The sequence below is a fragment of the Nipponia nippon genome, unplaced genomic scaffold (assembly GCF_047370975.1).
Source record: "Nipponia nippon isolate SJK-2023a ecotype South Korea unplaced genomic scaffold, ASM4737097v1 scaffold_5, whole genome shotgun sequence".
NCBI classification, from domain to species: Eukaryota; Metazoa; Chordata; class Aves; order Pelecaniformes; family Threskiornithidae; genus Nipponia; species Nipponia nippon.
The window spans coordinates 41,727,993-41,741,982 of NW_028262369.1; the positions used below are offsets into that span (position 1 = coordinate 41,727,993).

At 39.3% G+C, this 13,990-nt stretch overlaps 1 protein-coding gene across 1 annotated transcript in view; it reads left to right on the forward strand.

Moving 5' to 3' along the window:
- The window catches only part of PALMD (palmdelphin), a 55,711-nt gene extending 42,951 nt beyond the window's left edge, over window positions 1-12,760 (forward strand). The window contains exons 5-9 of the mRNA XM_009468277.2: window positions 5,326-5,440; window positions 6,312-6,345; window positions 6,435-6,545; window positions 7,287-8,384; window positions 12,650-12,760. Of these exons, the coding sequence (XP_009466552.2) occupies window positions 5,326-5,440; window positions 6,312-6,345; window positions 6,435-6,545; window positions 7,287-8,384; window positions 12,650-12,693 (1,402 nt within the window). The 3' untranslated portion in view covers window positions 12,694-12,760. The remainder of the gene's footprint in view (window positions 1-5,325; window positions 5,441-6,311; window positions 6,346-6,434; window positions 6,546-7,286; window positions 8,385-12,649) is intronic.
- The last annotated feature ends 1,230 nt before the right edge of the window (window positions 12,761-13,990 follow it).

The window sequence follows — 13,990 nt, forward strand, 5'->3', positions numbered from 1 at the left end:
TATGCCATAGATGGCACTCAAGCTAACAAAAGCTTGCTTGACTACATATATGTGAAGTCATACCTTTGACCTGCCCTGTAAATCAAAGATTGCTAAACTGATGACGTAGACACATGTCATACAAGAGCAGTAAGATATATTATTGAGAAGCTCAGTAGAGTTCTTTCTTCTGGGCATCGGATTACTAAACTTTACTTGATTCAGATAGATTCTGTCCCCTCTGATGCTTATTCTGTGTGGGTTTTATCGTCAGTTAAAAAAAATCTGAATCACTTTGAAGACTTTTTGAATACCCTTAGACCAGTCTTTGTTTCTTTCTGCTGAGAGGACAATCGCAATTGTAGGCAGATTATTTCCAGTAGTGGCATGGGCCTTTCCATCACCCTCCTAAATGGGACCTCTGTTTTGAGCCATTCTTTACTCGGGTGTCGAATAGAGCTAGTGTATGTCTGCTAATCAGTTCGGATTTGAGCATTTTTTGATAAAAGGGAGAGTTCCTTTCTTTGTATCAACAACAAAACAGCGAATGGCGAGTGGCCTGAACCACCTTACAGACAAATAGCTGAACACTCTAGTTACAGACAAAAACAGCATTTACATTATCTGTCCTATTCACCCTCTTTACATGTTAGAAGTTAGAGTGAGCCAAGTGAGCACGTCCTTGGTCAGGGTACAAGCTGAATGAAGAATTAGGAGTCCCATTTTCTCATTTAAGTTTTAGCAAATAACACTCATTCTCGATGGAATTAGTTGCTAAACAACATACTTAAAAATGCGCAAACAATGTCACAGTTAACTAAGGTCTATTCAATGGTTTGTAATGTGATACATGAAGGCAGGCTAAGGCTAGATGGACTCAAGAGCTGCTAAAGCATTTGACTCACCTCAAAACATGTGAGGACTTGCTAAACTGCCTTTTCCTCTCAGTCCGGTATTCTCCAGGGTGGTATCCTCCTACCTGCTTTTCATTCTTAAGCCGTTTATTTTTCTTCTGGGATGGCAGTGGTGCCAACCCCAGCAGATTAGCTGGTGGCCAGCAGCAGTCAGGTATGCTCTGGAGAATTTCTTAATTCAGCTACTACTTTGGCAGAGAAACCTCTAATTTAGTATCTCGGCTTCTAAGGTTCCTTCTTTCATCCACACCTCCATACTACTTATTTTCCCCTCTCAAATAATGAACACTACTCGAGGAGAGAAGGAAAAATATCCAAAGGATTGTTTTCATATAGTAGCTATGTCATACTTCCATTTCTCTACAAAACACAGCAGCACCATTGATAGTTTCGTATAATTGCTAGTATAGCTGTTAGACCCTTTCAAGACAAATACAAACTATGATGTAACTTCATAAAAATTTCATTGATTTAGAAGTTTCTAAAGATTTAAACACACCAGAAAGATTCTGGCGTAACTTTTCAACTGCACAAAGTCAAAAGGACTTTGATTTCTTCGAAGTATACAGATTGCATCATTTAAAAAAAGTTCCCTTTCAACAAATTCCAGCATGCACACTCACAACATCCCCTGAAAATGAACCATAAAAATCTATGTCTATATGCAAGTATGAATGCAAAAGAGATACCTGAGGTCTAGATGCAATTCCCATTACATGAGCATGAGAATTTTTCCCTAACCCCACTAAGCACTGAATCAGTCCTCTTAATTACCATATGAAGTGGGTGTTGGTATGGGTGTGAGAGCATATATAAACTTAAATAATACTTTTCTTGATCTCCCAGATAACTATATGGGGTTTATCATCTTTGATCTGTTTGGGGTTGTTTCTTCTCTTTCTCTCCCCCCACCCCTCCTTTCTTTAATACCTATCCAGGATTTTTCCTCCTTTTGTTTCACCTGTGTGTCTACGAGTGTTTAGAGTCCAGACTGAAATAAACCCATAGCAAAGGTTAATGATTCTTCAGTTTGTTATGCTTCTGTGAGCTTTTAATGATTAATTTTCACATTATGATAATATTGTAATCAAGTTTCATGTAAAAATACAACATTTCAATATATTAAACAAATACTATTCTGTAAGAAGTGCAGAAATATGGTACATGATCATTGCATTAGTTTCTTTTATAGCCCTCCAAGAATATTCATCCCCTCATTATAAAGTTTTTAAATTTTAGCACTATAATCAGTACCTTTGAGCAGGGTCCTAAGGGTATTTTGCAGAGCTCAGGTCCAAAGTGTTAACTGCTTTTAAATTTTTTTTTTTCTTTTTTTAGCTTTTACTTTCATCCTGAATGCATTTTTCTTCACATCTCAATTCTGAGGTCTGTGATACCTTTGTGTTTCAAAAAGGAGGATATTCTCACTAACAGATAAAAGTCCACATAGTATCCTATTATTGTAGCTCTATAAATCCAAGTTTAAATAGGGAAAGAGCCACTGTGTTATTCAGACTCCTCAAGTAGTCACACAGAAGGAGATAATAATGCTTCTCTGCCAGCCTGCATTCTACTTTTCTGGTCTGCTTATTTTAAAGGGAGGACAGGTTTCTATTATTAATGTTGACTTTAGTGTAATATTGTGGATCATAGTACATGCTATAGAATAAGTCAAAACATAAACCAATTTTTTGTATCAGGGTTATAGGCCATCATTACTCTATTTGTAACTTTCGCTCAGATCATCTAGTTGTAACTATTCTGACTGATCTCAGCAACTAGTGATATCAGTTGCAGCTGCCTTAAGTCTACAGTCATCAATTTCTGACATGGATTCAAAAATAATGGAAGACATTTCATTCAAATATGGAAGGTTTTGAAATTTGTTTGTTTTGTTTTTTTTTTTTTTTTCTCCTTTAAGTTAAAAGAAGTTCTTCCAAAAACAATCCCAAAAAGAAAAGGTAGATGAACCAGGAGACTGAAGCTATATGGCACTCACCTACAGCATGAGAGATCCAGTTCAAGCCCCAGTTCAGAGTTAAATCTGGACTTGATTCTAGGTCTTCATGGAAAAGCAACTTCTCAACTACTAGGCTAATAAGGCAAATTTCTATCTAAAACCCAACAAATATGCACTTATGCAGAAAGGAACAGTCTTGACTAGAAAGAGGAAAAAAATAGGATACGGGACACCTGATCAAGTCACTGCATTAGTCATCAGAGAAAAGGATTTGACTGAGATACTTTACCTTAGAGGTGTGCTTTAACCAGGCATAGATTTCTCCCTCTCTCACATACATAGAGATTAGATATTTTATCCTGGACCTTTCTGTCTAGAAGTGTTTCATCAAACATCTTCATGCTAAGAAAATAGAAACTCTAATTAGAAAAAGGTGCCTTAAACATTGTACTCAGCTTTAACATGCAAGAAAGCATGTAACATAGATTTAACATGTAATAAGAGGGAGGGAAAGGGAGCTGTGACCCCTTTTAAATAATGTACAAACCTACAGCAGAAGTCAATAGCCCAAAAGAAATTTTGACTGCTGAGCTTCAATCTCCCTCTTACGTAACGATAAAGGGTTTTTAAGAAAATAGTTAGCCCATCAGCCAAGTCCTAAATGGCAAGATACTTCTGGTTTGCACTACTAAAATCTGACAGAGATAAGTCAATTGCTGTCCTAGAGAATATCCAAAGTTAGTATATTTGGTACTCATAAGAGGTAGGCTTGTAGTCTTTGTAAAACAAAGCTTTCACTGACTAAACCTGGGTGCAATCAAGTCTCCTCCTCTAATAAATAGACCCTTAAAAATTGTTTCTTACTGTTGGAAATCTCACCTAATTACAATCTTAGAAAGTGATTGCTATTAGCACCTGATGCAACATGTACCACATCTTTGTGAACTACCCAGTTTTCTCTTGCAAATTCATTGGTGATACTAGTGAGGATATTACTTGAGCAAACACTGCAAATGTTACCTTCCCAGCTGCTTCTCCTAGGTGTGTTGAACCAGTGCCTCTTACATGACTGCTGTTCTGCTGAAAAGCAATGCTTTCCAGAAACAAGAATTCAGCACTTTTCCTAGAGAATTAGGTACACAAAATGCCAATGAGTGACTAAGAAGGACACATGTATGTCTGTAAAAGCCTTAGTACACAGCCCCAAAGAGGAGCCCTTAAAATTTACTAGTATTTTTAAGTCTGTAGCTACACACACTCTGGTCTAGTCTATCAGGAATGCCACAATAACACCCACCCCACATCTGCAATATCTTGCACCTTTAATCCAGATTTTTTTCCCCTGGAGAATCAAGCTTTAGGCTGTCAGTCAAGCACTGTTACACCTGTTTTACCAAAACAAACAATTTTGAAATCCCAGAACCCACGTTCACACATGCAAAACCGTGGAGAACTGTCTTGGCGTCTTGGAGCTGAACACACACACCCCCCCCTCCCCAAAAGCCCCTTCATCATCCCGGGTGTTTGTAAATTCTTCATTCTCAATCCCGGATAGACTGGAAAACAACAAAGCTTCAGACTTTAGTCTCTTGAGCATCCTCCCACTGTGCAGGTTACTTAGTTTTCAAAATCCACACAATTATGAAGATATCACTTCATAAAGATAGCCTGCAAAGCACATCACTATTATGATTTCTAGCTGTATTAATTTTCATATTAGAAAATTAGTTAAGATTTATCTACAAAAAGTACTTGTAAATGCTGTTAGTATTTTATCAAAAATATTATACCTGTTCTACCCCTCAGAAATACAACTGCAATTTGATTTCCATTGACAGAGGTGGCTGTTCTGGAATTGTAACTCCTAGTTATAGATTGGTTAGAACTTTCCTCCACAGAGGATCCTCCTGAATACAGTTTAGCTACATATATTAAAATATAGCATATGATGTGATGTACTATAGCCCTTTAAGTACTACTAGTTACAAGAACATTCTTCTGACTTTCTTACAACAAAAGAATTTGCTTCTTTTCATCATGTATACAAGTGCACATACAAAATTAAGAGACAAAGTCATAACCCTGGTGTCTGTATACTAGATTCCTACATCTTAATTGCAAAGGAGTAATCACATTTCTTGAGACAATGTAGCAGAGAAAATTTGCTTAGAGATGAGGAAATGCTGGGGGGGCTTATATTCCTTATCTATTCCCTCCTGAAAAATAAGTTAATTTCAGCAACTGTTTTCAAAGTAGGCTCAGAAGGAATCTATGGCAGGTACATTTAAAAAAAAATGAGAACACTATTTCATAGTATTTCCTGATGCATGTGAAATTTAAGCTGATCTCATATTAGAGCAAAATTTGTCAGGGTAAGTAGAACCAGCCCCACTAATGTCCATCTTCATAATGTCTTGAATCTGCAATGTTGTTCTCTGCCTGGTATTAAATCAAAGGGAATTGTGATTGCAGACTGGAGAAGGAAATTGAGGCTCTGGAAAGGGAGGAAATGGAAGTCTCAGCTAAGGAAGAAGCAATTTTAAAGAAACTTAAGTCTGTTGAGAAAACAACAGAAGACATAATAAAGGTTAGTGCCAAATTACTCCAGAAGTAGAATTCATTACTCATTCATCATAATAACCAAATGACCTGTGAGTGGTCATGAGTTTTCGTCTAAAGTGACAGTAGTTCAAACACAAGAGGGGTCAAGATGTTATATTGTTCAAGCACCCAAATGTCGCCATTTGGTTGTTTATGGGGGTGGGGGAGCAATTCCTATCACTACTCACTATAGCACATCTCAAAAAAATGGCACTGCCACTAACACCAACCAGCTACTTTGCATCTCAGCCAGAGACAGACAAAACAGGTACAGAGGCTGATGTATTCATACTCCTTCAGGTGATGTGCTCAGCTAAACTGCATCATGCTTTCCCCCAGGTCCCTGAGAGAGATTATAGTGAAACATGACTTAATATTACCAGTCGTTAGTCTTTGTCAAAAGGTCATTTTGATGATTTGAAAGTCATCTTAAACCATCTCAAAAACATAATGATGAAACTAAACTTCAGTTCCCCAGTTGTTCTTACACACACACACACTCTCTCTCTCCCTAAAGATACACAGGGAGATAAGCACAACTGGAAAGCCAAAGTAGAGCCTTTGAAACTCTTTGATGCCAACCAGCTTGGGCCACAGTGTGAGGCTGTGTCACCGATTAACACTTTGTAATGTCCTGTTCTTCCCTGTGTGACTTGGAATTGTCCTGGCAAAAAAGACCAGAAAAATTTCACTTTCTCCCTTGCCATGCTCCAACTGAGCAGGTTCCACTTTTAACCCCTTCTCAGTATGAAGCCGTGCACACACAAAGTTAAAACCACCAGGTAAAGCAAAGCAATGTCTAGCTAACATCTTAAAACTGACTAATCACATTTATTGTTAATGGTTCTCTTTCCTAGTCTGTGAAGACTGAAAAAGCAGGAGTTGAAAAAGGTATGTTTGCTCAAAAAAATATTTTTAAAAAGGTTCTTGTAGAAGTCAGTGAAAACATACTAAATGCTTTGTGGATCTTCTTTATTCAGAGGCAGCAGACTACATATATGCCAGCATACCTGACCTTCCCAAGTATTTCAGGCCTTCCGCACTGAGAAATACAGCACATGCTGCCACCGATGATGAAGAAAAGAGAAAAGGTACTGCTTATTAGCAACTCCAAAGGGTGTCCATATGTGCAAAGACTTGGTATAAATTGAACTGAATACACTTTAAGGGAAGGATAAACATAACAGATATGGGACAATGCTGTTCTCATTTAAGCTGGTTATCAGTGAGGTCATCAAAAGCGAGAGGTGGGACACTGGGGTAAGGTACCTACCACTGAGAATAAGGATCAAGTGTTTGCAACATTGACACTTCTTTCCAGCACTTCGTTCCTCTACCTGGTGCAACTTTAAGTAGTTCCTCCCTTCATATCATACATTTCACATTTTCTATCCGCACTTACACCTACTGGGCAGCCAGCAGTAGGCTGGTTATTTCCCAACTACTACCAAGCCTCCTAACCCTTCCAAGTGCCCGAGATTCTTCAGTCTTGTAGCACGTTGAGCTCTTTCAACTGCTATTACCCAACACAACACCAGGGGCCAAGGCTACATCAGGCTTTCTCAGTCAATCACATAACGAAAGCTGGCTCCTCAACAGCTTATTTTTCCTCACAGAATTAGATCCAAATGAAAATATTTTTTTCCACTTCAAGTTTTGACAGGATGGAAGGGGGCATTCGAAATGAGAATCTAATATATTGGTTACATATGTGATAATTTCACGTATTTGATAATTCCTTCTGAAAGTCATTCTCTATTACTGGCAGAACTCTTTATAATATTTCTTGCAGCTTCTGCATTATCAGTTTAAGCACTTGTTTCTTTCAACAGCACTGTTTGCCATGGAAATTAAAGTTGAAAAAGACATGAAGACAGGAGAAAACACAGTGTTATCAACAATACCTCTTCCCTCAAAGGAGTTTAAAGAGACAGGAATTAAAGTCTATGACGATGGCAGGAAGTCAGTCTATGCAGTGTCCTCAAATGGCAGCACAACACAAAACGGGATGGATGAACTTGCTCCTGTTGAGGTGGAGGACCTGCTACGGCAGGCAACTGAAAAAAATTCCCAGTCTCCCACAGAGTATCATGAGCCTGTGTTTGCAAACAAATTTTGCAGGCCAGTTACTCCTCAGAAAGATAAATTAGTCCCTGGGCCAAAACTGGAAAGCAGTCACAGAAGAGAGATGAATGGATTTAGCAATCATCAAACAGAATTGTCCTCCAAAACAGAGCCCTTTATGCAGCAACGCAAAGAGAACGGGCTTGATCTTCCAAAGGCAATACAGCCGAAGTCTCCCTCTCCAGTACTTTCCCATTCAGAGAAGAAAGGGCACACTAATCCTGAAAACAGGATGATACATAATGAAGACAGAAAAGCTGCACATGAGGAATTAAAACCTCACCAGAATATAAGAGAAAGACGTAATGAGACAAGGTTTTTAAGTTCCTGCCGTCTTAATGAAACATCCCCTGCACCTCAAGATGAGGAAGATGTTCAGTACAGCATTGTCCAAGCTGTACCATGTTACGTGGATGATTCAGAGCCAGTAACAATGATTTTCATGGGTTATCAGCGCATTGATGATGACGATGCAGAAGCAGACCAAAAGCTGTCACGATACGATGGGGTTATCCGTGCAGAATTAGTTATCATTGATGATGATGATGAAGATGACAGCAAATCTGAGAAACCAGCATATCATCCCATAGGCCACTATAGCCAGGTTTATCAGCCACCAAGCAGAAAAATCACAGAAGTCCCACAGACAAACCCTGTGAGCAGTCTGGGCGCAAGCCTGAACAAGGTACCCCACAAAAATTCCATCTCCCTGCGAGAACAAGAGGAACGCTTAAGCTCACCAACACACCGTGCTCGTCTTCACAGCCAGGTATCTGGAGACGGTACTGAAGATCCCTCACTAACAGGTAACAGAAAAGGAAAGTCATGTCACTGCTGTTTGCTCATGTAGCAAAATGATACTACTCTTACCTGCTAGCAACTGTTCCACTTTACTATTTGGATTGTTTCACGGACTCATATGCAATTACTAATCATTTCTTTCCTCTTATTTGTTAACAAATGCCAATCTGCATTTTGGTACTGTTGAATTATTCCATCTTTAGCAATGCACTAGTTACCATATCAAAATTTGAAAAATAAACTCTCTCAGAAAAGCCATTTCTGTAGCCTTCAAAGATTAAAAGTGGTTCTCTTTCAAGTGACAATTAAAAGTTCCATTAACGCTACCTCAATTAGCAGAATTAGTTTTCATTTCTACCAGGTAACTAACAGCATTGCTTCTTAACACTGTCTCCTTGCTGGAATGTTTTTGTGCCTATCTGCATTCTAACTACTTCCTAGATAATCCAAATTGCTCCTCAAATCAGAAAGACTGTTTAATAACCAGCTTTACTTTGCATTTTTCTGGAATCAGCATTGCCAACCTTGCCTTGACAATGTTTATGTAAGTTTTAACATTTTTTTGTTAACCGGAGTTAGATATTTTTATAGCCTGTGAAAGACAATGAAAGAGTTTCCATCACTACATGTGGTTAGTCCATACAGTCCATAGTGATATATTTTTAACACTTTTTGTATTCTATTAATATTCAAGGTAGCTATTTCTTACTATAAAGTTTTATAATAAAAGGTTGAAAGAACAATAGCAAGATCTTCCAGAAACACAGAAAGCTCTTCTTTATGATTGTTGTACTTCAACGCATACAATTAAACTGCATTGAAGTATATTTACAGAGCAGCAGATTTCAGCCAGTAGTCACATTCCACTTGAAGGAAAGAAGGCTGTGCTTGAATTATAGGAAGATCAGGGGTCCTGATCCCACATTCTCTCCCTGCTCCTCTTCCAGACTATATTCTGAATAATTTTGCAACTTGGCAACAACAACAAAAAAAAAAAAAGTAAGTTTGGGCCCTGCCTAAAGTTGCATTGGCAGCCCAGCATTTCTTTGCAATACAGGTAAAGCCAGGAGAGAGGGTGGTCATTGGATCACATAAGGAGTTTGGGGTATTTTTGCATCAGCACGCACTGATTGGGAAGCGTTGTTCAGTAAGTAATGCTCCCAGTTTACAAGAGTATCAACCTCGTGCAGTCATGCATACAACAGCCTGAAATATTCTAGCAGTGCTGCCCAGCCTTTCTGATCAATGAGGCCACTGCACTTCTCTACCACTTCAAAGGACCTTTGCTTCTCTCAAGCACCAGTTCTGCCATCTGTGCACATCCCTGTGTCCTCCAGGACCAATGGCTGCTGCCAGCAACTCTTATGGCAGCAACTGAAAGCAGAAATAGCTGGTACAGGCAAGATAAACCACTCCAGCCACTGCTCCAGGCCATTATAGTTTGGGGATAGTCCCTTAATTCCCCCATCACATATGTATATGCATATAATGGAGAAGCGACACTCACCCACCCACCAGCTGGCTGCTACTGAAACAATTCGTTCATCCTACAGCCTGCTGCGTGGGTGCTCCCAAACAGATCCTGGGAAAGAGGTTTCCAAGAAGTAACTATGAGCTGACAGTACCATTCGGGTGGGCCATATGCAAGCCATGAGATGTTAGCGGGGCACGTCTATCTGTAACAATCTTTGCTTATTTTTGTCTCCCGAAAGAAGCGCCTGAAACTTCTTTGTTTTCCCCTGCCACTCATAGACACTCCCCGAACTATCTGGGTTCTCTCTCTTTTGAGGTTAGTGGAAAACAAACACTGACTTTCAGGGAAGGGGATAAGTGTAAATCTAGCAAAACCATTTGAAAATCTTTTCTGTTGATCTGTATTTGGTCTTACCCATTTACTTACAAGTATTCTACCAAGGAGAAAATAGCCAATTAGGAAAAAAACGGTCCCAATTAAATTAAAAGCAGTTTGGCAACTGCCTCAAAAATACACCCCAACAGTCAGCACTGCCTCTAAGTGAAGGTTTTAAGTGCCCAGTAGAGTCTGGAACTAAGCCATATTCCTCTCTACCCCTTCACCTATTTATTGCCACTCCCTGGGACATTTTGATCAGTGGAAAAAGCCAGGAAGTGACTCAATTTTTCCCAAGCAGTCCTGTAATCCTACTGCGACTTCTAAAAAGGAAACAAAACCAGGAAAGCCTCTTAAATCTAGAACAATGTAATTACACAGAGCTGTTTCTTAGGGAAATAAGTTGTTTTCAAAGCAGCCACTGATGCCCAGCCTAGCAGGTTCACCCTAAACACCAGCAGTGAAAAGGAGTCAAAATTATTTTTGGTACCTCATCATTCATTACTAAAACAAACCAGAAAAAATAATCCTCTCTGAAATGAAGCTTTAGGAGGTAGCTGCAGCATTTGAACATTAAACAGGCACTGAGGACTCTCTGAAAGAGAACAGAAAGCAAGGAAGCACAGGCCAGGCCAGGGAGACGGTCCCTTATGAAACAGTCTTGCTTTGGGAAAGAAATGAATCTTCAGAGCAAGTTACTGAAAAAGTTAGTGATGGCCAAGGACAACTAGGAAGCAACAGAGTTGTTCCATGTGCCAGTCTATATAGAGAAATATCAGATTAAATTAGGAGCTTTCGGCATGCCCCCAAAACTGACAGAAATGTAGGACATACCTCTGTCCATATGGGAGCAATTTTCCTTTCTCTGTGAGCTTAGTGGGGGACCAGTATCTCAAAATATGTGCCCTCAGAAAAACCATACAGAGAAAAGGATGACTGCTATAATTAGGAGGCCAATATTTTGCATTATTAGAGCTTATTTTCTTCTTTAAATTTCAGTCAAATTAATTAGTGTGCAAATGTTTTGAAGATTCAATACTCATTAGGGAAATTAAAAGCCCTTGGGGGGGGAACAAAGGCTAGACATAGTGCAATGAATACAGAAAGGAAAAACTTAAGCTGACTAGGCAGTAAAACCTACTGACAGTGTGGAACAGGCTCTCATAGGACATGAAGATCCGAGGCTTTTGGCAGGTAGCTAGTCTAGATGAGCTAATTTTTTTTCTTTGCAACTGGAAGCTGTGCAACCTTCAAAAAACACAACGGAGACTTAGCTCCGTTTGCATTGAAGAAAGTAACATACAAAAAACCTTTTTAATAGAGAAAGATTCATGCATGCCATCTGTTTCTGTAACACAGAGCCAGGCAAAAATGGACTGTTGGCTTTAAATGAAGCATCAGACTGATTGTTCTCTCAAACCACAACCAGGACTTGAATCCTTCGGAATTCCTTGGTTTGCAAGTACACAGGGTCTTTGTAAGCGCTCAGCTTGACATTAGCGGCCCTACGATATAAAAGTTACACTCAGATGCTTCTATGATTTGCAACAACTTCAGCATTCAAAACATAACTCAAGTCAGACATTTGCTGACATGCATAAATCAAGTAAACAGCTGCTTTGGCTCCCTGTCTCTCAGTACAGAGATATACGCAGGATGAAGGAACAAGAGATGCTATTTTGGGTGACTCTTCAAACTAACAGGTCAGAGGGCTGGAGATTATTCCCACTGCATTCTCAGATCAGCTACATGGGGGGGGGAGGCTCTTACATATCAAACAGCAGCATTATATTGCTGTTCTAAAAATAACCTTAACATTTAATCATCTGCCCTGCACTGTCACTTTCAATCTAACACACATTATACCCAGTTACAGACAATAGCTATAGTGATGTTTATGCAGATACTAAGTTACTCCTTCAGAGTCAAATCAGGAATATGACTAACTCCCACTCTGACTCACTACACCAGGAAAAGAGGAGAGTTTTCTGTGAACATCAACACAAAAAAAAAAAAAAAAAAGCCTTCCAAACAGTTACAGCTCCCACTGAGGAGTTTAGTTTAAACAAAGAGTTTGTTTAATTATTCATGCATCCTTTTAATCTGTCAGCATCTAGTCAAGGACAATACCATCTGTCTGCAACACGTTAGTGAAGGTAACACAAACAAAACAGAAAAGAGCTGTGCTGATTTTCAAATAGCAATAGTGGAGCAATTTCTTAATATACTTGCTTTATTGCAAAGTTACCAGAACTAATGCCTTCTACTGATTTCTTTTTATAAAACTAAAACAATGCTTATTCTGCTGGATCAACCACCGGAGGTACGTGTATTCTTCATTTTTCTAAACAAGGAGATTTAGCATTAGAAATAGAAAGTTGGCCTGGAAATGCAATGGTTTTGTTTGTTTTCTTTTTTCAGCTCTGAGGATGAGAATGGCAAAGCTGGGGAAAAAGGTGATTTAACAGCTGTAATGACACAGAAGTAAAATTTACTACTCAAAGCAGAATAAAACTAAGAAGAGTTTCTTCAGCACACCTTTTTTTGGATCATAATGCTTGTTTTGCTCTTCTGTTTTATGCATCTGGGCTATTTTGCCCTCTGCATAATCCAATGGACTTTAACAGATTTTTAGATTTGACCAGCTGCCACATACACATGAATCACATCCTGGATTTTGCTGAAAGTAGTGGAAAGTTACCTAAGACCATAAATGCGGCGTATCCAAGTATGAAGACATGTGTGTACCTGTTCCCACAATCAGGAATACGTTGTTGCTATATATACAGAGCAGATAAACACACATCTCCACGGAACTTCACAGGACATTGTTTCACTTCGAAGTGTGCCAATCTGCCTGATTTTGATTGAAAATGCCATCCCAGCATTTTTCTGGTAAAAGCGTTGGTTAATAAAAAACTAAACATGAGAGATAGGAGCAGGAAGAAATGTAAATATAAAAGCTGGTTTCCAAGCATACCACCTTGGCCAAAATTTAAAGCATTCCTTTTTAAGTGACAGCAAAACAAAACAAAAATAGTAAAGTCAGCATTTAAATATTTAACCACCTTCTAGAGCTCCACAGTCTACCCACCCTTCTGTTTTACATATGACAGCATAGCCATCCTCAGACCCTGCTCCCTTCCCCGTGCCGCATACACGCTGCCCACGCATAACCTTACAGATCAATCCTGTGCGTAACACTATGAACAGCCTGATCTCCCAAGCAAGGTTTCACCTCCTCGCTTGCTCAGAAAGCCCTGCTTTTCCAGGAAACTGACTGCCAGACAGGCAGTGCCTGTCCATCAAAAAAAAAAAAAAATACTGCTTAGTATACAGGTTTCAGTTGGCCAGGGAGCTAAAATTAGTGCAAGCCTCCCATCAGAAATACTGAGTTGCCAATGGCTTGTCCCACAGCTGCAACTAAACGTCTGGTATAGGTGCAGCCACTGCTGGGCACAGCTCTCCAGCAAGGCCCAAGGCTCCCACCAAGGAACAGGTTATTTCTTTCCACATGAGGGAGGAGCTAAAGGCCCTTAAAGCAGCCATAAGGTATAGTTACACCTAGAAAAATCACATGCAAGTCCGATTTTTCCAGTACATAGCTCTTGGGGGGGAAAAAGTGCCTCATAGCACTACATCCTTATATTCAAATCAGTATGATAGCTGTGTTTTGCCAGGTCTTCTCCTGGTTTGAATCACTAAACAGATAAAACTCAGGTTGTGTTATTCTAGTATAGCTGACTCAAATTATGCACCAGC